Genomic DNA, 24369 nt, shown 5'->3' with positions numbered 1-24369 from the left:
GCAGCACTAAGGGCAGCCGTGAACTTGAGGCACTAAAGAAGCCGGAATTGTTTAGCTTGACCAGAGAATTGGGCCTCCAAATTGCCGAATCAAAGAGAAAGCCGGAGATCATTGAGGCGATCGAAGCGAGTGGGGCAGACGACGATGAACTGAAGGAATGCCTAGAGAACATTGCGGATAAGGAGGAAGAGTGTAAGCGCCTAGAAGAAAAAGAAGAACGCGAGCGGGCAGCACCCGACGCACTCGATATGAGGCGCCTAGATATTGAGTTTCTTAAGGCTCAGAATACTTAGACTACTAGAGGCACGAGAAAGCGAACGCAGAATGACAGACTTGATGGCACCCTACGCAGTAGGAGGGGACATAGGTCTTTTTCTGGTGCAGTTTTAGCGCACGTGTGAGAAGGCAAAATTCGCGAGAAACACGTGGCCGCAACGCTTGCTTACGTTACTGCTGCATGAAGTAGCTGATAACATTGCCCGTATGGGGAACGAAGAAGCAGAGGACTTCGATAAAGTCAAAGTGAATCTGCTTAATAAATAGACATTATCAACAGAAGCAATCAGGCGTAAATCAGGGAGGTCGAGAAGACCAAAAGTGAGTCGTGCTCAGATTTCGCATACACCTTGGAGGTAAACCTGAAAGAATGGCTCAGAGAAGAGGGTGCACTGACAAAGACAGTGCAATGCATTGCTTTAGAACAGTTCTACCACCGGCTGCCAGAAAACATCAAGTATTGGGTTCAGGATAGGCCAGGCGTGGACATTATCACGAGAGCGCCCGATCTCGCTGAGGAGTAGTACGTAACTTGCAGTGCGTTCGAAGGCAACGAAGCTCCTAAGAAGGAGACGAATAACTACAGACCCGGCAAGCCAGAGCGATGGTCAAAGTCGAGTCAGTATAAATCCAAGGAAAGGTCAGATTCGGTAAAAATTAGTGACGAGAACAGCAAGGGCAAGGAGGAGTCACCCGAACAGAGGGCAGAAAGGCGAAAGAAAAGTGCTTTCGAGGCAAATAAAACAGTAGTTGGCTACAACTGCCAGCAAACGGGGCATATCTCCGTGGGGTCCAAAAATCCCAGACTAGTGTTGGTCTCTAACTAGTAGCGAGTAAAATCTGAAATTGCTAGAACCGTACATTCGAGACCTAATGGTAAACGGCAAAACATATATTGTGCTTCGTGACTCGGCAGCCACAATGGACGTGGTGCACCCGTCGTATGTAGATGAAGTCCAGTTCACGGGAGAATGTGCTTGGATAAGGCAAGTCGTAGAGGTCTCCAGTGTTTGTCTCCCTGTGGCAAAGATTCGTATCGAAGGCCCTTTAGGAGTACTGGATACTGAAGCCGCCGTCTCGGCACATCTCCCGCCACAGTATCCATATTTGTTTTCTAACAAATCTGAGGATTTGCTGCGACGTAGGGGAATCGTATTTAGCGAACGAATAGTGCAGTCCCTAACTCGCTCCAAGGCAAAGGAGCTCGCGGCCAAGGCAGTGTACGAATGTCCAGTGGTGGAGGAAACAGGTTGGACGGAGGCGCCATCAACCAGCACCAAACAGGACAGCCCTATAGAGGATATTGCGGAAAGTACACTAGGCAATGAAGAGCTCAGGAAAGCACCGGAGCCTGAAATGTCTCGACAGGCAGAATGCAGAAGAAAGTTATTGAATATAAGCATTGCTACATTGATTGCTGAGCAGGAAAAAGATTCCACCCTGCGTAACCTAAGGCCAGACGCCAAAGAAGGTGTGGCCAAACAGAACGTAAAGTTCCTCAAGAGGGCAGGCGTCATTTATAGGAAATACGCCAGTCGAAAGGGAGTGCAATTCGACCAACTCGTGGTGCCGAATCCCTATCGTGAGCAGCTCCTGCACCTGCTTCACGGGGGCTTTTGGACAGGGCATCTGGGCATTCGGAAAACAAAGGACAGGTTACTGCAGGAATTTTACTGGCCCGGATACTTTCGGGAAGTGGAAGCATTCGTGAGAAGCTGCGACACATGTCAACGCATAGGCAAGCCCGGAGATAAGGCTAAAGCGCCAGTGAAACTTGTTCCCATTATCACGGAGCCGTTTGGGAGGCTCATAATAGACACAGTGGAACCACTTCCTGCAACGCAGTCTGGCTATCGGTATATTCTCACTGTACTATGCCCCGCAACGAAATTCCCAGAGACGGTGCCCCTCAAACTAAGCTCGGTGGAGATCGTCAACGCGCTTTTGTGCATCTTCGCGCGAGTAGGGTTTCCCGCGGAAATCCAGTCAGACCAAGGATCGGTCTTTACGACTTCACTGATCTCGATGTTTCTGGAAACGTGCGGTAATAAAATCATTCATAGCTCAGTGTACTGCCCGCAGTCAAACGCGGTAGAGAAAGTCCACTCAGTCATTTAACGGCTTTTGCGAGCTCTTTGTTATGAACACAAAGCCGATTGGGAGGTTTGCTTGGCTGGAGCAATGTTCGCGCTTCGAACTGCACCGCACGAGTCAACAGGTTTTTCACCTTCAGAGCTCGTTTACGGTCGCTGCCTTCGATCCCCTCTTCGAATTGTTCGAGAAGCCTAGGAAGGCCGGGCGGACGACCCTTCAGTTGTGCCATACGTGCTAGAGCCGTTAGACCGACTGCACACATCTCAAGAATTAGCAGGACAGGAAATACGCAGGGCTCAAAGCAATGCTAAGCGATACTATGACAGGATGGCTCGAACGCGACGCTTTGAAGTTGGGGAAAAGGTTATGATCCTGAAATTCTCATTGAAAAACGAAGTACAGGTTCAATGGGAAGGACCGGTTGACATAATTCAGAAATTATCTGAAACAAACTACGTAATCACGGTACCGGGAAAACGAAGGACATCACAAGTGTACCACAGCAATCTACTTAAACCCTACCGGCAGAGGAGGCCGTTGTGAACATGTCCCTTAAACCTGAGGAGATGCCTGTCGACTTTCCGGAGTTAACGTCAATAACGGGGGCAAAATACATTCACGAGACCATTGACAAGCTAGTAGAGCAGGCGGAGTTGAATCGCAATCAAAGGGCCGAACTGAGGGAACTCGTGTGCCCACTGCGATCGTTCACGTTATCGAGTTAACCTCATCGGACCCAGTTCGTTCGAAAGCTTATCGCGTTTCACCTCGTCAACGTCAAGTCATGGCCGCTGAAGTAAACAAGATGTTAGAGCTAGGTGTAACCGAGCCAGGAGAGAGTGATTAAACCTCGCCTTTTATCTTGGTTGAGGTCCCAGGAAAGGAGTCACGACCGTGTATCGACTACCGCCGGCTCAACTTAGTCACGAAGGACCAGACCTACCCAATACCGCATGTCGAGGAAAGGCTTGAGAAAGTGAGGAGTTTTTTCATCTCTGCGCTCGATTTAGTCAGAGGGTGCTGGCAGGTTCCTTTGACCGAGAGGGCAAGCAGGCTTGCGGCGTTTATTTCCCCGATGGGAACCTTTCGGACGAAAGCCCTGAACTTTGGATTGAAGAATGCTCCCTATTATTCTCTAGCCTTATGGACCAGATGCTACGAGGAATGGAGGACTTTGCACTTCCGTATCTCGATGACATAGCAATCTTTTCTTCATCATGGACGGACCATATGCAACAGCTGCGAACCGTGTTGTGTCGTCTACGAGAGGCCAACTTAACTGTCAAGGCTCCCAAATTCCAATTAGGGCGCACGGAGGTAGCTTATCTAAGTCATGTAATAGGGCAAGGCCATCGTCGGCCTTCCGATGTTAAACTGACCGCAATAGACAACTTCCCGCAACCACGCACCAAGCGAGACATCCTTGGCTTGGCAGGTTATTATTACCAAAGATAAATCCCGCGTTATTCCGAGATTGCAAGTTCTTTAACAGATGCTCCCAGAAAAACAGAACCGCAAACGGTAAAGTAGGATGAAGAAAAAGAACGGGCTTTTAGTATGCTGAGGAAAGCACTAACGAGTCAGCTAGTGTTGAACGCGCGGGACTACTCTAAGCCATTCATTCTTCAGTGTGATGCCAGCGACAGGGGTATGGGGGTGGGGCTTTGTCAAAAAGATGACGAAAACGAACACTCCGTACTGCACGCCAGTAGAAAGCTTTCAGTTCGTGAGGAAGTATACAGTGCATTAGATAAGGAAAGCGCCTGCGTAGTATGGGCAAAGAGTAGCAAAAGCCTCATGCTCACTCTGGTTTCCGTGGCATTTCTACGTTGATATTTTTTCATACGTTTATTTATTATCGCGAAGTTGTAGTTGATTGTTAGCTGATTTTAGTAACCATGTCTTAACGCTTTCAAGAAATGGGTGTGTTTAGTATTTAGGGGGAAGGACGCGGGAAAGGGTGGGGAAAGCAGTAGCGAGTTTTCTTTTTTTTTTTTTCGGAAAGCCTAGTGTGTCTTGGGGGGGGGGGGGGGTGAAGGGTGGCCTTGTGCTCGCTTACTTTGTGGTTGTGGGTCCGGCGCTGCTCTGGAGTGATGCTTGCCCAAACAGGAGACGGAAAGTTGAGAGACCAGTTGGCAAGTCCAGTTTCACCGGGCCGGACCAGGGAGAAAAGGTGCATGAGCGCCACGAGGACTGATGAACGACGCTCAGGAATCTACCAGCTACGAACCAAGGGTTCGTCACCCCTGAGGGAAATTCTGCTGCTGAAACGCCGATCCCTCGTCCAGTGGCTGCTGGCCCCTACGCGTCGGTATCTTCCTCCCCCGCCGGAGATGCTGTTACGGTTGACGTGTAACCCCCCGGGCAAAAGGGATGCTCAAAAACCATGCCCAATCAAAATGGAGGATGGATTCCTAATTTTCTATGGTTGTCTCGACTGGTTGCCGGTCTGGCAGGCACCCCGCAGTGATGACAGGCCCCTTTTCGTGTGCGACCAAGGGGAGAAGCCTTTCCGCGAACTGTCCAACTCTAAGGGAGAACGTTTTCCGCGAACCGAACAGGACCCGCGTGTTGCCGCCAGAGGAGGCAAGCCCGTGCAAACTCACCTGGGAGAAGGGATCCGCCGCGTATCCTCGACCAGACTAAGAGTATGTCACGTGACAATGACGTGAGCAAGATTCCGCCTACAATTTTAGTGGGCCTGTTTAAGGGGCCTCGCAATGTACTTTTTCAATTCATTCATTCTCTTTTTTTTCCCCGTCTTTCAGCAACCATTGAATAAACAGTGCAAGTTTCGCACTAGAAATCGTCTCGTCCTTGCCTGGGCCCCAAGGTCTACCGGACGCCTGCAGCCCGCCGACAACGCCACGCTACCCAATAGTAACGCCGGTCGAGATTCGAGAAACAGGCGTCGCAACAGACGTTAAAAACGTTAATCACCACAAACCTAATCAATACATGCGGACGTACATTCGAAGCTAAACGACTGCGTCCGTAAGTCGTAGTGAGCCTTGCAAAAGCGTCGATAATGTGCTAACTTCTGGTGGAGCTCAACAAGTAGCATGAATAAAGTCGCTTTTATGTCACAGGCCAGCTGCAGATGCGTACACTTTCACCGCAAGACGAAACTACATGAAACAAAGAGAGCACATTCCAAAAAAAGTCAACCTAAACGCGCTAGAAGCACGCACAGCATGGACACATACAGTTTTTCGAAGCGGCAGGCGTGAACTAGGCTCAAAAGAACAGGTTAGGAGGAACCGAGGAACTTCACAAAGCCGTTCGTTATTTTGCCACTTCCTCGAAGTTAGCCCGCCCCATCCTATTTATCCACACGTTTCTTCTTTGTGCGTTGCGCTCGCATGATGGTAAAGAAAGAAGCCTTGTGCCGTCGCTGTGTCGGTTGGGGCAGCCGAAGGCGCAGCAGCATGGCATCACGATTAATTCTCGTCCCTGAAACACTCGATTTGTTCCGCTAACGCACTCGATCAGTCTGTTTGCGCTAACTTTCGTCGCGCAGGGCCAGCAATGGCGGTCGGAGGGCGCTGGAAAGAAAAAAATATGCAAAAGCGCGGCGCCTTCTTCCACGCGAGACAGATTGCCCCATGGGGGAGCGGAGGAGGCTGGGGCGACAGAAGACGTGGAGGAGGAAACGTTGGGGAGAGCGGGGTGGCGGAAAAGTCTCAGAATGGCTCTACTTTTGGAAAATTAAGGGGTTTTAACCTAGGTGGAGAGGAAGAAAGAGGAGAGGGGCCGGTTTGTCGCAAGCCGGGCGTCCGATCCGGCGCTTCGGCAAGGCAAAACAACTCGATTCCGGCTGCCGTTCCGGCGCGTCGGACGCCGGATCGGACTCCGAATCGGACCGTGTGTCTCTCGTTTACGTGCAGCCTCCCCGGCACGATCTTCGCTTCACCGCCCATTTCCTAGTTTTCCTCTTGCTACGCCAGGTTTGCGGACATTACTGGTTTGCAGTGCCTCCTCATAGAGGACGCGGGAGTTTCGAGGCACGTGAAGCACGGACATTGGGAAATCTGTATGAGCGTAGACATACAGCTCCACTGTTTAAAAAAAAGAACAAGCACGCACATTCCCACACGCACTAGCGTTTGATTCATGGTGGGGGTCTCGGTGTTTGGCGTCACACAGAGGCTCGCGCTCTCAGCCAGCCGTCGGTGCGTCTCGAAGCGGCTAGCTGGGCAGATATTGTGTAATATGAGTGTCACACGTACACTTCTGAACACCATCTGGGCCGATCAGGATCGGATTTCTTGATCGCGCTCAACAATGGTCGCTGCTTTATGGTCCAACGATCCGGATCGAGTTATTGTTATCTGCTGATCGGCAGCAACTCTCAGAAATGCATTATGTATTGGCTACAAATTCAGTTTGCAAAATATGGTTACATATGGGCAATAGTTCAATTTTACAGCTTAATATTGCCGGTAAAATATTTTAAAACTTTTTTGTTGAGGTGCCTTCCCTTCTATTTAGCATTTTCAGAATACTGCGCTAGAGGGCGCATAAGTCAGTCTGCGATCGCGATCAAGGGCCCTGATAGCGATTCTGGAATCCCGCAGGATCGCGATCGCAGATGACTGTGTAAAACACCTGATCCTGATCAAGTTCGATCCGGAGCAGCCCCGATCAGAAGTGTACGTGTGACAGCGGTATAAGAGTACACTTTGTGGAGATGTCCATTTCGTCTGCTGTTAAAGTTCTGGTTGGCTGGGCTGCGCTGCAGCGAGGTGCCACAGCCAATCAGCACTTCAGCAGCAGACGAAATGGACATGTCCACTAGGTGGACTCTTACAGAATACCTCACCTGGCCTACGCTGCCGTGGCGTCCCACGGAATCTATGCGGGACCACGCCGTCGTCCGTACCTTGTTGACGAGAGTTGTTTGCTTCTTGAGATGCGAGGACGATAGGTACAGAAAATTCAACAGGTGGTTTGTTTGCATAAGATAATGAAGGCAAATTTATTTACATACAAATGCATACTCATATTGACAAACGTATGGAGCGCAGTAGATGTTAACTCGTAATATGCAGCAATATCCTTCTCGGAGCACACGCTAAATGATGTCAGATCACCCGTTTACATTCAGGCAGAGCACGCTGCATTCTGGAGGAGCACACGTCACGTCTTCTCTAGGACGCTTGCTGGGGAAACAGGTAACGTCATCATCGGCCAATCCAGTGGCCTGTTGCCGTCGCGAAACACCGAATTTTTTAAAGCGAAGCTTTGTTTGTTTCTTCCTTTGAGTTTCCCACTGCTCTTGTTGTTGTTGCTGCTGTGGCTGCTGCTGTCTGGCGTACCAGGTCGGGGAATGGTTGAGAGAAGAAAAGCTACGCGAGAATCTCGTTTGGCCCGACCGCGTCGAATGTGCACAATGCCCTCTGGAGCTCCTTGGGCGTCGTCACATTAGCTTCTTTAGAGCTGTAATTACCCATGACCCCCCTCAAAAGCATTACAGAAACTGCAGCGCTCCCCGTTTACTAACGTGCGAGTACAGAAGGGACGTGGATGGAACTGTAGAGAGGATTGAGAAGAGGCGGTTCCCATACAAGGGGGGGAGGAGGTTACGTGAGAAGACAAGAAAACCCTACTACTATAGGACAGCGGTTGTGGGTAAACTGAATAAGCTTAAGTTCAAGGTACGGTCTAGTACGTTCCTGCTATTTCTGAAAAATAAACACCACGTAAATATGTTAAGCGAACAAATTATGCAGGGCGTGCAGAAGCACATTTGATCCCGACCGCGGCAGCCGCATTTCGACGGGAGCGAAATAGAAAACGTACGTGCACTTAGATTTTATGGCACGTTAAAGAACACCACGGTGTCGAAATTAATCCGGAATCCACCACTACAGCGTGCCTCATGATCCGATTGTGGTTTTGGCATAGAGCCCCATAATCCAATGGAAGTTTAATACTTCTGCCACGATGCGATGTGCCATGTGAGGCAATGACAATAGGGAGTTTTAGAATAGGGGCCCCAATATTTTGAGGCCCCAAAGAGCTTTGCGGGTGTTAGCGTTGGGGCACGCAGGAGTGAAGAGCTTTAGAATAGGGATTTGCGTTTGCAGATAGCGTCTTGCGCTAACAGCGCCACTACGGCGTCTAAAAAAAACGATTAAAAATAATTAAATAAAATACACCATCTTATGATATGAATACTAATTTTGACTTGCGTGTATTCGCGTTTAATTACAATTTAGAGGTTATTCTTCAAGCAGCAAACAATTAGTTATGCTTAGTTTGGAGCAACAAAACCACCTTTACGTGCTTTCACCAGCCAAGCTTAGCCGTGTTAGGCCTACGAGCCATAAAATCTACACTCGAATTCGGAATCAGCGGCGTCTAATGAATCAATCTTGATAACACACGCTAGTTGAGAGAAAGCGATAACTGCAGTCACTTCTCCTAGCTTGCGAACTTCACGCATTGCCGCGAATCGAACCCAGTTTGGTGCTAGGTTAGAGCCGTCGCTTCGATGGGTGCCGCCATGTTTGTTGACGCAAAGCTTTTGGGAACGCTATTTGAGCTCTCGCTAAATCGGTGAAATAGCGTTCCCAACGCAAAACCCAAACGCAGTTTGCGTCTCGCGCATGCGCAGTGGATTCGACGCTATTTCTTTGGGGCCCCAAAACGTTTGGGGCTCCTATTCTAAAACTCTCTAATGCTTAACCCTCTCAGAGGTTATGAAATATGGCGGACAGCAACACTTCAAGCAAGCACTTCTCCCTGTGTGTTCTGTGCAGTAGGCAGGCAAACAGCAGTGGTGCACGCAAGGTAACTAACGTTTAACATCAACTCGCCACTCTCGTGTGTATGAGCATGTGACTAAACGTTGAAAAAATTGAGCTCTCGTGGTCAACATAACCGCTAATTATCGTCAATCGAAGCAACCAGCACAGGAAGTTTCGCTTGCACCGATTCCCACAGTGCATGGGATCTGTATACTTTTTTCATAATCTTTCATCGTGAGAGATCGCGCTTTGAGGTGCCGTGGTTAGACTGCACTATCTCCGGGACCGTGCCACATTTCTCACCCTTTTACTTGTAGTATTTTACGTTTAAACTGTGCGACGTCGTACCAACTTCATGATCGCCATAAATAATCATGTTTTAACATTCATTCGCTGGAGTACAGACGCCATCGTCGTTCTAACATATATGACATAGTCATAGGTGCGTCGATTGTAATACACGTAGTTCCTGACGCCTTCGCGATCCGTGCTTCTATCGCTCACTTTTGTCTACTACCCATATGGAACCCAACAGTCATCACGTCGTAAGCTCCCGTCGAATGAACGCACAAATCGCGCCGGCGTAGAAACCATGCCTTTGCTGCCATACGATCGGCATTCGGCGGGGTCGTCGAGGTGCTCCTGTCGTCACGCACGCTTTCCGACCCCACACACAGTACTGGTCAATTCACAAAAACCACGTTCGTTCACCTGAGTACTGGTCTGCGGTACCCCACCCAGAGGCGGATATATCCAGGTATTTGCAAAGTGCTTCGGATAACATCGGTTCCCACAGTGCGTGGAATCTGCAGAAATTCTCTTAAATCAGTCTTTCGAAGTGTGGTGCGCGGCGCTTGGATAAACTTTTAACGTTGACGCTGTCCCCACGATTTTAGAGATAACTTTTCTTCCAAATTGAACATAGATCGGCAAAATATTTAGAACGCACTTACTCACTAAAAAAAAAATGTTTTTTTTTTGCCTGAGGCTCATTCGCACAGGGAATTACCAAAAGTCTACGCAGTCTGGCTCACTCAGACTCAAGCTCACCAAAGTTCTACTCAGCCTGGCTCACTCGGGCTCAGACTTGCCAAAATTTTGCTCTGCCAGGCTCGCTCAGACTGACGGGTCAGTCTGCGTCTGAGTAAGTCGAGTGAGTCGGCTCATGAGTGAGTTTGTCAGTTTGAGGTTGTCCCTGAAACCTCCAGTTGTCTCGTTCTCAGGACGAGCTCTGCCAATTTGTCTTCATTAGATGGCGCACAATCGTCGAGAGACGAGCTGTAGGAATGCTGAAATCGTTAGCAGTTTATGACCTGAGCGTTTCGTGTTCGGCTAATGCGCCAAACACGCATGCACACACGAAAGAGCACACACAAACACGCACGCGCACCCACGCACCTTCTGCTGTACTTAGTGTATTTTCCTGCACAAGATCTTCACCGAAAGTTTTCTCACACCAAAAAAATGAAAATAGCGTGAATATGCCTATTGAAGGAAAGTTCCTACAGCTGTAAATTCTTGTACTGCCTTCAGCACGGCCCTAAATTACCGGCTTGTGTTCGCCACCAATCCGTAACGTCATGACGGCACAGTTGAGGCCTAACTGTGTTCTAGGTGGTAGAGCCAGCACAGTCACGAAACGATTTAACAGCCTTGCCACTCTTCGCTCGTGGCAGCTGGCGTACACGGGAGGAGCTCGGGAGATGGTAAAGGCGCCGTCAGAAAGCATGCCTCGTTCAGGATTTCTTCAATAAAAGAAACGGTACTGTTAGACATGCGGTCAAACTAGATAAATGTATATGGTACAATGCGTTTCTGTTATTTCTAAAAAAAATAAACACCATACGCGCCAATATTAGCTGCATTGTGAGTTCTGCGCCAAAAATCTTTTTTTTTTTTCACTTGCGCATAGTTCATTGCTCGTAGTATTAGGCAACTATTTTACATTTAGAGTTTTCACAAAAAAGAGCTATGAAGTCGCACGCGTAAGTGATACTGATGCTTAGACGAATTCCAAGCAGAAGAAAAATTTATTATGAAAAAATTCCGACGGAACCCATCTCGCAATGAATGTCGACATTAAAGCGATTAGCATTGAAGCATTGTAGCGAGAAGCCGCGTCGCCAATGCTTAAACGCGTGACGTATGAGGCCTGCAGCACAAGCTATATATATATATATATATATATATATATATATATATATATATTATACCTCAAAGGCCCCAGAGGTGGGGTATTACATGAATGGGCTTAGTTTAACAAAACAGTGATTCGAGAGCAGCCTTGAAGTGTGGAGCGTCGGAGTGGTGGCGTGATGTCGGCAGACAGACCGTTCCAATCCCTGTCGGTTTTCACAAAAAATGATCGCAGATGAGAGGTAGTCTGCGCCGGGGGAGGATACACGGCTTTGCTGTTATTAATGCGGCTGGACTGACGATGAGCTGGTAATATAGCTGAAATGTGGAGTGGTGAATGATAGAATTTCTGAAAGACAATATAGAAATAAGACGTCGCGATTCTAGATTATTAAGTCCGGCACGGGTTTTTAGTTCAGACACGCTTGCATGATAAGAATATTCAGAGTAGATAAACCGGGCTGCACGGTTTTGAATTGATTCCAGTGTATTATATAGGTTATGTTGATGAGAATCCCAGACAGAGCATGCATATTCTAACTTAGGGCGGACATATGTAACATAAGCTAACAATTTTACTGATTTGGGAGCAAGTCTTAGATTCCGGCGGAGAAAACCGAGGGTTCGATTCGCGGCATTGGCTAAGTTAATGACATGATGTGACCAATTTAGGGTAGTTGAAAAGGTTATGCCGAGGTATTTATATGAGTCTACGGATGAGATTTCGGCGCCGTATATGGTGTATTTCCCTGATTGGTGATGCTGTCTGCGATGGAAAGAAACTAGCGAGGTTGTTTTTAGTATTTAAAGACATCAACCATTCGTTACACCATAATTCAATGCGTTTTAGGCCATTTTGAAGCAAATGCATGTCTGAAGTGTTAGTTATGTGTCGATAAACTACACAATCGTCTGCGAACAATCGAATGTTAGAAAAGATCTCAGTAGGAAGATCATTAATGTAAATTAGAAAGAGCAGTGGTCTGAGAACTGTGCCTTGTGGTACGCCCTAAAGGACACAAGATCTTTTAGATGACTGTGTGTTAGCAAATACAAACTGCTGTCGGATAGTGAGAAAGCTACGTATCCAGTCTAGTACAAATGGATTAATCTTGAGACGGGAAAGTTTTAGGAGTAGCCGTTGGTGTGGAACTTTGTCAAATGCCTTTTCAAAGTCTAAGAAAATCGTATCTACAGGTACGTTCAAGTCGAGGTTAGAGCCTAGATCATGAAAACATAAAGCTAGTTGGGTGTCACATGAAAGACCTTTACGGCCGGAAGCCATGTTGAGCTGGCTGAAAAAGGTCATTGGATGCTAAAAAGTTTACGATCTGAGAGTAAATAACATGCTCCATTAGTTTGCAACAAACACTTGTTAGTGAAATGGGACGATAACTAGAGCACAACGATGGAGGACCTTTTTTGGGGACTGGAACAATCTTGCCTACTCTCCAGTCTTCCGGAACCACTCCTGATGACAATGATTGCTGAAAAATAGCACATAACATCGCGCTCACATTTGTTTTGGTGTTTTTCATCATTTTAACATGTATTTCATCGACACCAGACGATGATGTAAGTTTTAACGAATCAATTAGTTTCTCAATGCCGTAAGGACAAAAGGTAATATCAGGCATGACTGCATGATCAGAAAGAGGGAAGCGAGGTAATATGTTAACAGGTTCAATTGTGAAGACGGAAGAAAAAGTACGGTTAAGTTGTTCAGCAATTTCGCAATCGGGAATACGATGGTTTCGTTCATCAAACGGAGCTAATGGCTGGGAGTTATTAGGGTTAATAACCTTCCAGAATTTTGGGGGGGTATTTCTTAACATAGACGGCAGCGTTCGCGAAAAATAAGTGCGTTTTTCTTTATTTGATAGGGCTTCGAATTCTTTTTCTGCAAGGTAATGCTTATACCATGCGCCTGCGTTGTTAAGTCGTTTAGCCGAGCAATAAAGCCTTTTCTTTTTATTGTTGAGGCGCTTTAGTGTGATTTAAGTGTATGTGTTTTTCGGTTAGGGTGATAACGGGTACGTATCTCGCGAACACATCGAGCATTTTGTTTTTAAAAAGCAGCCAGTTAGTTTCGACAGAACGCATTAAAAAACTGGTGTGGAATGAAGCAGCAAAATGTGCGAGTTCCGAGTGAATTGCCGAGTAATTACCTTTGCCATACAGTTTGATCACTTTGGTTATCTTTGTAGGTTGTGTAAGCTGACAGGAGTACGATGCATGGATTATAGAATGATCACTAAGACCAGGCAGATGCGTCATTGCATAAACTTTGTCAGGATCAGAAGCAAAAATGAGGTCGAGTATGTTAGAAGAATTACAACTTTGACGTATAGGTTCAGTGACAAGTTGCGTTAATCCAAAGGTTAGGCATGATATGAGGCATGGTTAGTCATATATATATATATATATATATATAATACTGGTTCGATTCCACCTAGCACTGAATAATATGTTTTTTTTTACAGAAGCCCATACACTAATACCCGAACCACTCATATTAACATGCCCTAACCACTGAACTTCAGCCGCTGGATGTCGGCCATGACAGCGGTCAAGAAATGTGTCCTTTTCTGATGTATATCTCACCTCGCGACAACAGCCAACACTTGGCGTTTTTCCTTTCTTTTTTTTTTCAGATTTCTGCTCCCGACATGGGCATCATGGAGCCGAGCCATTACATTGTTACGTTGGGGGGAAATAAATATGAGGATATATTGGATCTGGTTTGGAAGCAGCTGACAGCAGTGGATGAAACTCTCGTTGGTGATGATAGTGATGCCCCTATCAGAATCAAAGCTATCGGTAAAAAAATGTACGAGGTGAGTAATTGGGGGCACGTCTTCAAATGATCTGGCCTTCGTTGCAATAGTGGTAGTAGCGAGTAGTTTGATTATAGGTTTAATATATGGTCCTTTGATATTCTCAAAATAAAGTACTCATGCTATTAGACTGGGACATATTAGGAGTGAGGATCAACGCTCAATATGTTAAAACATATTCGGTTCGCAGATGACGTCGTCTTGTTCAGCAACGACGGTGACGAACTGCAATACATGATTGAGGACCTTGACCAAGAAATTCCGGGGGTAGGCTGAAAATTAATATGTAGAAGACGGGTAATGCTCAATAATCTGGCGAGAGACGAAAAATTCATCAGCAGACAGCCTCTAGAATAAGTGCAGGTGTACGTTTATATAGGCCAGCTGCTCACAGGGAATCCTGAACATGACAAAAAATTTTACGGAGGAATAAAAGTGGGTTGAAATGGGAATAAAAATACGTACTCCTGAGGAGCAGGCAGCTTTCAATCAGCAACGCCACGAACAGAACCGGGAACTAGCTCGCCTACGCCGTGCCGAGGCATCAGCCTGGGCACAAGAACAGGCTCGTGCAACCGAGCGCGAGCGGCAACTGCGTACCGAGGATCCGGCAGTCTATCAAGCCGTCGTTTAATGAACAGTCAGGATGAACCCAGTGATAAACACCGGAGCGGCACGTTTCAGCATCTCTGGTTAACCAACTGTATGGAATGCTTGGGGGGTGATTTTTTTTTTGTTGTTGCGATAAAGACTTGCCCTTAAGGCATAATTCTTGGAGCGTATATGTGTATTATATGTGTCTTGTGAGGCCTGTGTTGTGTATGAATTGAAGCAGTGTTTTGTGGAATCTGTTGTCATGTATCCAGCGGTCATAGCTGGTTGTCACACTGTAGCGGAGGCCGGCTTGCAGTAGGAGACGCGAGCGTTCCGATTGTAAACACGTACATGTCCATATTAGGTAGTATGCATCTGCTTCCACCACAGGAACGCAACAGTATGGGCACGTAGCACCCAGTCGTAAATGCAACCAGTTCCACCTTGAGACAACAGCCGGTGTAAGGGCCACCCCGGCCCGAAGCCTCCTAAGCACAACTTCCTCCGCCCTAGTAAGGTGAAGGGGGAGGGAGCAGACACACGGTGGGATAAGAGCGCGTGTGTCCTGCCGGAGAACATTTTTACGGGCTCGGAGCGAGTTACGGGGTTGGGGTGGGAGGGGAATAGGTGGAGGATCAGGATTAGGAGGGCAGTGTGCCTGCTGGTCAGCAGCAATCTTGTGAGGGTTCGCTGAATGGCCTTGAATCCAGTGTACCTTGACGCAAGTAGCTGTTTTACTATTCATAGTGGGTATTGTCTCGCAGATTTCCATCGCCTTATCAACCTTCTTGAGTTCCTGAATAGCCTCTAAAGAATCAGTGAAGATATCTAGTTGCTTGATGGTAGGCAGCTTAGATGTCGCATCTTGCACAGCGTCGTGGATGGCTTGAAGTTCCATTACTAGAGCGCTGGCTTCCGTAGATAAATAGCGCTGGTGGCCGCTGATGAAATTATGCGTAGTACTCAGGAATGATGTCCTTCCGCCGTCTGGGAGAATGGCCGCATCCGTATAGACGTTGCAGATGTTAGCGCATTATGCATCGACGATATTGTGTTCGTCAATAATACCTGTTGTATCGCTGCCTCGTGACTTCGTTGGCTTATTATTTGTGATGCTGGTGAATTCCCAGGGAGGCATTGGACAGTGCTGATTGTCAATCCGAGAGTCGCGTTGAAAATGAGCATGCAACGCAGCGACAGCCGGAACAAGTTGCTTTTTTACTTCACGTGCTTTTTCACGTTGCAAAATTACCTCTGCAATTGTGTTGAGCTGGGCATGTTCCTGTAAGGTTGCTTTGTTTTTGTTTCGTCAAACTATTTGGCCACCGCCTGGCAGATTCGTTACAGCCTGTCAGGCTAGCGCCGAAAACAAGGTCAACGAAAATCCGGCTGGCAACGTCCGCGGGAAAGACGATAGGCGTAGGGCACAACAGCAAAGCGTTTTCGTCGTGTGTCATCCCTGCTTCTGGACTTCGCTGGCTCAAGAATTTTTACCAATTTATTAGCTCTACATAGACTGTGCTCTGACATTCCTACCGATTTTAGCCATTTTTCTTACATTCTAAATGCGCTTGCACATGTTCACATTATTTAGCCTGGGTTTGTATGTTACCTTTGCCTTGTTTCTCGTTAGTTGTGTGTGCGCTGCAGCTTCATAATGAATAGCTACCAACTCGCCGAACTTCCACTACTTTTGCAATCTATATAATTATTATTTGCAAGTACACACTCGAGAGCACTGTAGTGAACATAATCACTTATTATCCCTAGCATTTTCACGCTGTGAGCTACATATGTTCAGAAAGAAAGTTTAATGGAACTGATTCATAGAAATGAGAATGAATAAATGAGGGCTACTACTGTCATATTAAACAATTTGATTCGTGATCACTTGTGACTCAATCCTACCATCACGTAGTTTTAACATTCAAATGACTATTTCTATGACTTTTCATTTAATTGATACCAATGACGACGTGCAAGAATCAAGGCTACCACTGTCATACTAAAGAAAGTGATTTGTGATCACCAATGACTCAGTCCTACCATCTCGTAGTTATAATATCGGAATCATCGTTTGTATGATTTCTCACTTAATATTCATTACACTATACTGCATAATATACGAGAACATCGAAATGAGCGTATCAGTAATGATCATTGATAGCCACGCGTAATCTGTCAGCAGCGGTAACCAAAGAAATATTGATTTAAAGACCTTTTCATTGATATTAATACGGACGTATATGAAGGCTACCACTATCATAATAAGCAGAGTGATCAGTAACTGACTCCTACCACTCCTAGTTATCATAATTGAGTCACCGTTTGAATTATTTTTTATTGTATATCATTGCGTATTGTATATCATTGTGATGCGAAAGTTGCGCTCGGCGTTATCAGTTAGCGATGGTAACCAAAATGCCCATCTAATTACAGTGAAAATGACAACAATGAAGATGCGCATGAATGAAAACTACCATTGTACCAGTAAAATAAATTATGCCTCTTCTTTCCCTATATGTCAGGACGCGAATGTTCATCATAGCTGCACATTGAAGTCCATGAGTTTTAAGAGGAAGCTTTAGCTCGGGCCCAACTCCGACGCGACCTATTCAAATACATGTAAAACGCAAAAACGTTTTTCTGCGATAACCCCTGGACCGATTTTAATGAAGTTTGTTGCATTTGAGAGAGAAAGTTAAATTCTAGTGACTGTTGGAAGCGGAATTTCGATTTAGGTCCTGGATCTTGTTAAAAGAATTTTCAAAAATTCGGAAGTTCGAAAAAAATAGAAGGACGAAGTTTACAAATTCATTACTCTGCATCAAAAACAGATATCGCGGTTTTGTCAACGGCATCCATTAGACAATTGAAAGCGGACAAATCTGATATGTCATTTTATATTTTACGCGAATTTGTTACGTTGTTTACAAAGGTTCTGCAAAAGCTGTATTTCCATATTACTAAATGTTTTTAGATTCATGTATAGCATATCAATTTTGTCTTCTTTAGATGTACTATTAGATGCAATTCAAAGAATTGTATTATCGTTTTTTCGTTTTAGAGTTACAGAGTTGTGAACTTGATAGTTTCTTTTTTTTAAATTTGCGTTATTTGTCAATTTTTAATAAAAAATTAAGGACCTAAATCAGAAATTCGAAACCAACAGTCACTAGATTTTAAGTTTTTCTTTTAAAAGCAACAAACCTCGTCAAATTTGGAGCAGTGGTTGCCGAGAAATACGCATTCTCCTTTTACATGTATTTAGATAGGAGCACCCGAGCTAAAGCTTCCTCTTAACATGATCGACGAACCCTTTCCCGTCAGTTAACGACCAACGAATCTTTTTCCCCGGTAGCACTGCTTCGTCGCTTAGTAGCCGAACAAAAGAGCCCTAGATAAAAAGAATTGCATTGAGCGGAATAAAACGAAACTGGATCCACATATAGGGGGAGCCATAGAGTATATGCTACTAGAGTGCAATTAGCGGAGGAATACTCGCTGCGCTGCAATCAGCATTTCAAACATCACCCCATGCATTTTGAACAAGTCTACAAAAGTGTGGCAAAGAAAAAAATCGAACCAATTGAACGAAATTACATAGAGGCGATAAATAGCGTGAGACCGTTGTCAGGATTAATTAAGCTTAGGCATTGCTCAGCAATTGATATTTAAAATATGCGTCCTTTAAAATTACGCCGGCTGCATCACCCCAGGGTAGGTTTCGCCGCAGTAGTCAATGTCCCAGATTCCTGGACCTGAAGTTGTGTCAAGCAATTGGTATTTAAAGTCAGGATAAATTATACGATTTCTCGTTCACTGGCTTTATACGACCTATGCATTGTTCGAGACAGCGAGCGAAAAGAGGAGACGAATGACTCAAGTGTGGTCTGTTTACAGTCGCGATTGACCGTGGCTTTTGTCACGGTCACTCGGAATGTCACGTGCCTGACTTGGCCTGCAAGGGTTGGGCCGTGCCTGTGTTGTTGGCCTGTGTCGGGTACGGTTGTCTGCGTCGAGCCGGTGTTGGCTGTCGGTATACCCCAACACGGGGCCGCGTTAGGCCTAGTGGTGGTGTGCAACCTGGGATCGCACTTAGACTTTACGCGAAACTTCATGGCGACGGCGGCCTGGAATGTTCGTGTAATTGCTATCGTAATAAAATATTTGGTGCCTGGACGGCCTATGAAGCCCACCGGTTCCCTGAGTGCTAAGTTATTGCCTTGAAAGTTTTTATGCCGTGCGAATGGCCTCTTACGGTGGACGTTTTGCTCACCTGTTCACAACCTTGAGGATCGTACTATTTCCTTTGCAGCTTTTGGAATACAGCAAAGACCTGGACTACACAGCGGTGCCACGAATGACCTTAGACGGTGAACTTGGAGCAGTTGCACCGGAGCCCGGCTTCACGCTCACGGTTACTGTAAGTATTATTCATGTATCATTGGGAGGTTACAGGAGCCGCTTTAGTGGCTGCCATCAGTTCTCGCAAAGACGGTTAGTCGTGTGGAGGTGGGGACGTGCCGGGTAGGAATAGACGTGAGGTACTAAGAAGTAATCGCAAAGGAAAGACACCGAGCGCCACACCGTGTGAACTCCTTCCTGTCCAGTTTCCCTTCGTTCTTTTAATTCAAAATACTAAGGCAGCCCAGAACAGTTGAAAGTCTCGAGCACCGTCGGAATTGGAAGTCAAAATGAGCGGCGAAGAAAAACCGCGTTGTGCAGCGCGGGGATCGCCCACTGCGGAGCGCATTCCCCTCTGAAGCCGTTCTGGAGCACTTGTAAGTATATATAGCCTGGGGGTGTCACGGGGCCGAGCGGAAATAACATATTTCGACGCCTAAACAAAACTAACTTCAGGGTAAAGCTGAAAAACATGCATGGTGTTATAAGCCATTTCCAGAATTCAGTTTTGCGCTATAAGCCCTTCATCAAAATGCTTTTACTCTTACAGCGGGTAAACTGCAACACTCGCCGACGAACAAAAGCATTTGGTTAACAAATTTCGGTTTATTTTTCAACATGCTTATTCATCCTATGAGTAGCTCGGCCAGCTACTCATAGAATTTGTCGAGGAATCAAATACATCAATGATAACTGCATTGCCATTGCCAAAGATGCTGCAAACAAATTCGTTAGCTCTACGCACTGTCAAGACATGTAAAATATGTATTTTTTCATAAAACAATATATTTGTATATCCCAATAAACTGCGCCACAAATAACTGATATGAATGCTTCCACCTTTTTTGTATATTTAAAAGAAGATATCACACAAACTTTAGAAGTAAATCAGTTCAAGATCAGCAATAGAGCGCATGCCGCTGATATGAAAAACCTGAAGGCCATGAAATGAAAAAGTTGAGGACAAATACTTCAATGAAACGTTGCAATTGAAGAACATTCCTTACAATTTCGTACATATGTGACGGCGAGGGAAATATCTCAATGACGCTGACCTTCGTTCCAATGTATTGCACAGGAGCAGCTGTCACCGCTCGTGTATTGGGAGTAATTGGACAAAAATTATAGTCGCAACAGAGAGCACATATAAAAGCAGGAGTTCTGCAAAATATGCATTATAAATGCGAAAATACGATGGAATATACAAATGCGAAGATGCAGCTTGACAAAGTGCAAGAAAGTGTCACTGGAAAGAAAGTTCACTGCATGTACACACAAAAGCTCGCAACGAGATATTTAAATATACATACAAGTATCCAATAAATATACGTATCTAAACAAAAGTCACTGCATATAATGCATCAAACAAAGCAAATAAACATGTTAAACCTCATTAGCGCTGCCGCAATGCAAAGCAAATAAACCTAATTAGCGCTGTTGGAACAAATCTCGTTCCCGCAAGGAACACTTCTTTTTATTCGCACTCCCTCTGTATGCACGCTGCCCATACACTTGCCTGCGAGGCTCTCATTCTTGCCAAGTGAAACAGCTCTGGGCTTTCCACCGCCAATCGTTATGTGCCTTTAGACCTTCAGTCATTCGTTTTATTTTTTCGCACTGCTTGCCGCAGTTTCCCTCCACGCCGGCTTTCTGTGCAGCTGGTTCCTTGTTACGCTTACTGATGTGACCTCAGCGCTTCGTCTCTCTGTGACATCACGAGAGCTCACTTTTTCTGTCACTCCACTACATGAAACAGCCTTAGTGGCTCCCCCAAAACACCGCAATAAAGCGTGATCAGGACGCTGATCACGTTGAAAGTAAATACTGCTATTAATATATAAGACCAACTTTCGCGGTAGAACCGCGCCTTAGGCAATTACGCAAGAGAACATTTCCACATTTTCGCCCTCCTTAAATTTTGCGCAGCATGTGTAGTGCTAGTTGCTCTCTCAGAAGCTGGTCTTTCTTTTGTAATTCCTTGCTTTCTCTGTTCCGCTCTTCCTGTTCGCATTTTCTTTTGTTTACTGCCGGATTATTTGGTGAACGCTTGGCCAGAGCAATCTTCAATTGCAGTTCTTTTAGCTTTGATTCGCCTTTTCTCTTTCACATGGCTATTTTTTTTTGCTTCTTACTGTTCTTTTTTTCCACGTTTGCTATAACATAAAACTATTCCAAATTTTTCTATTGCAATACTGTAATCAGCCCTCCGCGACTGGCCAAAAGCTTTTTTGGACCACCCCCACTTCACCTGTCTGTCACGCGACGTCACGAACATCACGATAGCTTCCCGTCTGATATGACGTGTACAAAATGATTATGCATGATTTGACCGAAAAAAGAAAAATAGTTATTTCTGATTCGACGGCTTTTCGCCATTAGCCCCGGCTATTGGTAAAAAGTTTTGGGGCTGCACCCACTTCACCTGGCTGTCGCGTAACGTCACAAAACTGCAAAAACTCACCGCTTCAAAGTGACGTGTAAGCATTAAAGATGCATTAATATGCCGAACAAAACTTAGTTTTCTTCTGAATAGCCGCAGGCTGCGCCGTTCCGAAAGGAATAAAAGATGGCTGCCGCCGATCGGTCAAGCGCTGGCTACTCGCACCTGCCGGAGAGCATGGGTTTGTTTATTTGCGTATAATAAAACTTCTTGCCTGGCCATGTAAGTTTTCGAGCACTTCCGGTAGTTTACGACTTCATGCTACCAACTCTTCTTTGCTGAGGATCCGTTTTAGCTTCATCTTTAAGCTTCCGTTGCATGCCGCTGCAATTTTCGACCAGCCACCGCAAGCTATCAAGGCAAAGCGGACCAATCGCAGACTCCGGCACCACCTTCTTCATCCGGTTATCGACTTTCAGTGCAGTGGCTCGGCCCTATCGAATCCCTCTCCAGTTGAGCGTGCTCCTCGCCTCTTGTCAGCCAATTAAATAAGAGAAGCCACTCAGTGTAGGCAATGTTATTCGTTTTTCAAGCAAACAAAAGTGACCTCCTATGAACGGGGAGAGCGTTTGATTGGTCTGTTCAGACAACCCTGCGGGTGACCGCCCGCTGCTTGCGTTGGCGGTTACGCAAAATTGACGTCAGGGGATTGGAATAAAAACATATTGCAGTAGCTTTACGTTATAGGGCCCCATATTACTGAAGTCAGGACGAAGCGTAGACTATATCATTGCTGCCAACTATTTGATAAGATCTGGACTAGGAGACGTGGGTCTGCATCGCAGGAACTAGGAGACGACGACGAAGGCGGGCACCGTGATGATGAAAACGAGAAGAAATGTGTTTACAATATTTCTAACAATATTTCTACAAAGTCGTCACTCGATCAAAGAAAGTCCCGAGCGGTTCTGCTTAACACGGAGGCCGACCGGCCTTAAGTAACCTTCCACGTATCATCATCATCATCATCATCATCATCATCATCATCATCATAATCATCATCATCATCATCATCATCACCACCACCACCATTTTGCATTTTGCATTTGAATGCACAGATTTTGCATTCGGCTATATACAGTCCTGAGTAACAGTGGCTGTAGGCTACACGGTTAGGGAAGGTGTTGGGCTGGAGAAAGCGCCATGCCACCAACTGCCACTTAGTTAAAGTTCTGTGTGCTGCAGGATACTTGGCCCTCACATGTTTATAATGATGAGAGGACACCAGCATGTCCCGCCCCGACCGGCGAAACGAGTGAGCGTCAGCAGTGGAAAGGTCGGCGTCTACTGGGTTGGTTACACCTCGAGATGCGTCGTGCGCGTTCTCGTTCGCCGGGAGGCCGGAGTGGGCCGGCGCCCAGACGATTTGGGCCTCCTTGACTCGGTTGCCACAAAAACCGGTCAGCAGGATGTTGAGTGCTTCGGACGACACCCGCCCGCTTGCGAAATTTAGGAAGGCCGCCTTGGAGTTGCTCGCTATGAATTGGTATTTGGAGGATGCCGTCATTGCCAGGGGAATGGTCGCGTCTTCCCCAACTTCCGGCGATGTCGTGAGGATCGTGCCGGACGCGATTGAATCGCCCCGTTTATTTACTATTGCTAAGGCCATGGCCTCGCGATCGTCATATTCGGCGGCGTCCACGTAGACCACGTCCTCAGACATCTCGAATCTTTTCTCCGTTGTCTGTGCTCTTGCCCTTCTCCGTTCCGCGTTATATACCGGGTGCGTGTTCTTCGGTAGTGGCGGAACGCTGATGTTTGACCTGATCTCTGCTGGGATGTCCAATTTGACTCCGGATGGGGATTCGTGATTAATGTTCAGGGATTGTAAAATGTGCCGCCCTGTTCGGCTCTTGGGTAGCCTTTCCTGTTGAGCTGTCCTCTGAGCTCGCAGACTCACTGCCGTTTGCGGCACCATACGTTTTGCGGCCGGATTGCTTGTTGTAAAGGTATTGCGCTTTCATAGTGGTCGTGTCGCCGTCACGATATCAGGGATCTCCAAAAACCATCAAAAGATTATTTTCTCTCGATTCACTTTTAACGACTACGGTACCCTCAATAAACTGTTGCTTAAGCAGGTGGGAGCTCAATGCCCACTTACGCAGCTCCATACAGGCCTCGCAGAACATCTACCGTGCTTGCCTGTACACTGTCATGACTTTATGGGCAGTTCGTACTACAATTTTAAGGTCATTCACACAGAACTCATTTTCTAGTAGCGCGGCTGTAACTGGAAATTTGTTCACACAAGATGCTAAATTATGGCGAAAAGTGGCGGTAAGCAGAAATGGACTTATAGTTGCTCCAAATGGAGCCTCTGCCATTCGTATAACGGCACGACATCGACGCCAAGCCTGGCCCCTTGGATAAAATGGCATTGATACAAGGGCGATCAACTGTGTGGGAGGATGCGTAAAATGGCACAGAGTTTTGTCGTCACGGCATCTCGACGTATCACAGCATGAGGCGGCGTTAGAAGATGTTAGGACATGGAAGCGGCTCTTCTCGAACTCGTTCGGCATGACCATTGTTGAAATAGGCATTAATGGCGTTCTCACGCTCTCATAGCAATTCAGGTTTTTCCTTGAATCTGTTCAGCTGCAAATTCAGTCGACGTGCTGAACGCTGCCTGTTATCGCTTCCGGGTAGGGATGCTGGGCTCCTTGATCTCAGAGGTCAGGCACTTGGTAGCGCTCAGCCTGTCTAAATTATGCTAAGATTCTTAAAATGATCTTCCGGGGCAGTCTGTTGTCGACTCCACAAAATCGAGCGACATGATGCCGCATTCCGCTGCGATATCAGCAGCGTGCATTGCACTGTGTTTTGTTTCTCG

At 46.3% G+C, this 24369-nt stretch overlaps 1 protein-coding gene across 1 annotated transcript in view; it reads left to right on the top strand.

Moving 5' to 3' along the window:
* The window catches only part of LOC126520735 (uncharacterized), a 168536-nt gene that overhangs the window by 66611 nt on the left and 77556 nt on the right, over nt 1-24369 (top strand). The window contains exons 8-9 of the mRNA XM_055064855.2: nt 13913-14095; nt 19008-19115. Of these exons, the coding sequence (XP_054920830.1) occupies nt 13913-14095; nt 19008-19115 (291 nt within the window). The remainder of the gene's footprint in view (nt 1-13912; nt 14096-19007; nt 19116-24369) is intronic.

Source organism: Dermacentor andersoni, chromosome 3 (genome assembly GCF_023375885.2).
Source record: "Dermacentor andersoni chromosome 3, qqDerAnde1_hic_scaffold, whole genome shotgun sequence".
NCBI classification, from domain to species: Eukaryota; Metazoa; Arthropoda; class Arachnida; order Ixodida; family Ixodidae; genus Dermacentor; species Dermacentor andersoni.
Note: the sequence above shows the minus strand (reverse complement) of the source record. Positions and strands in the feature narration are given on the sequence as shown.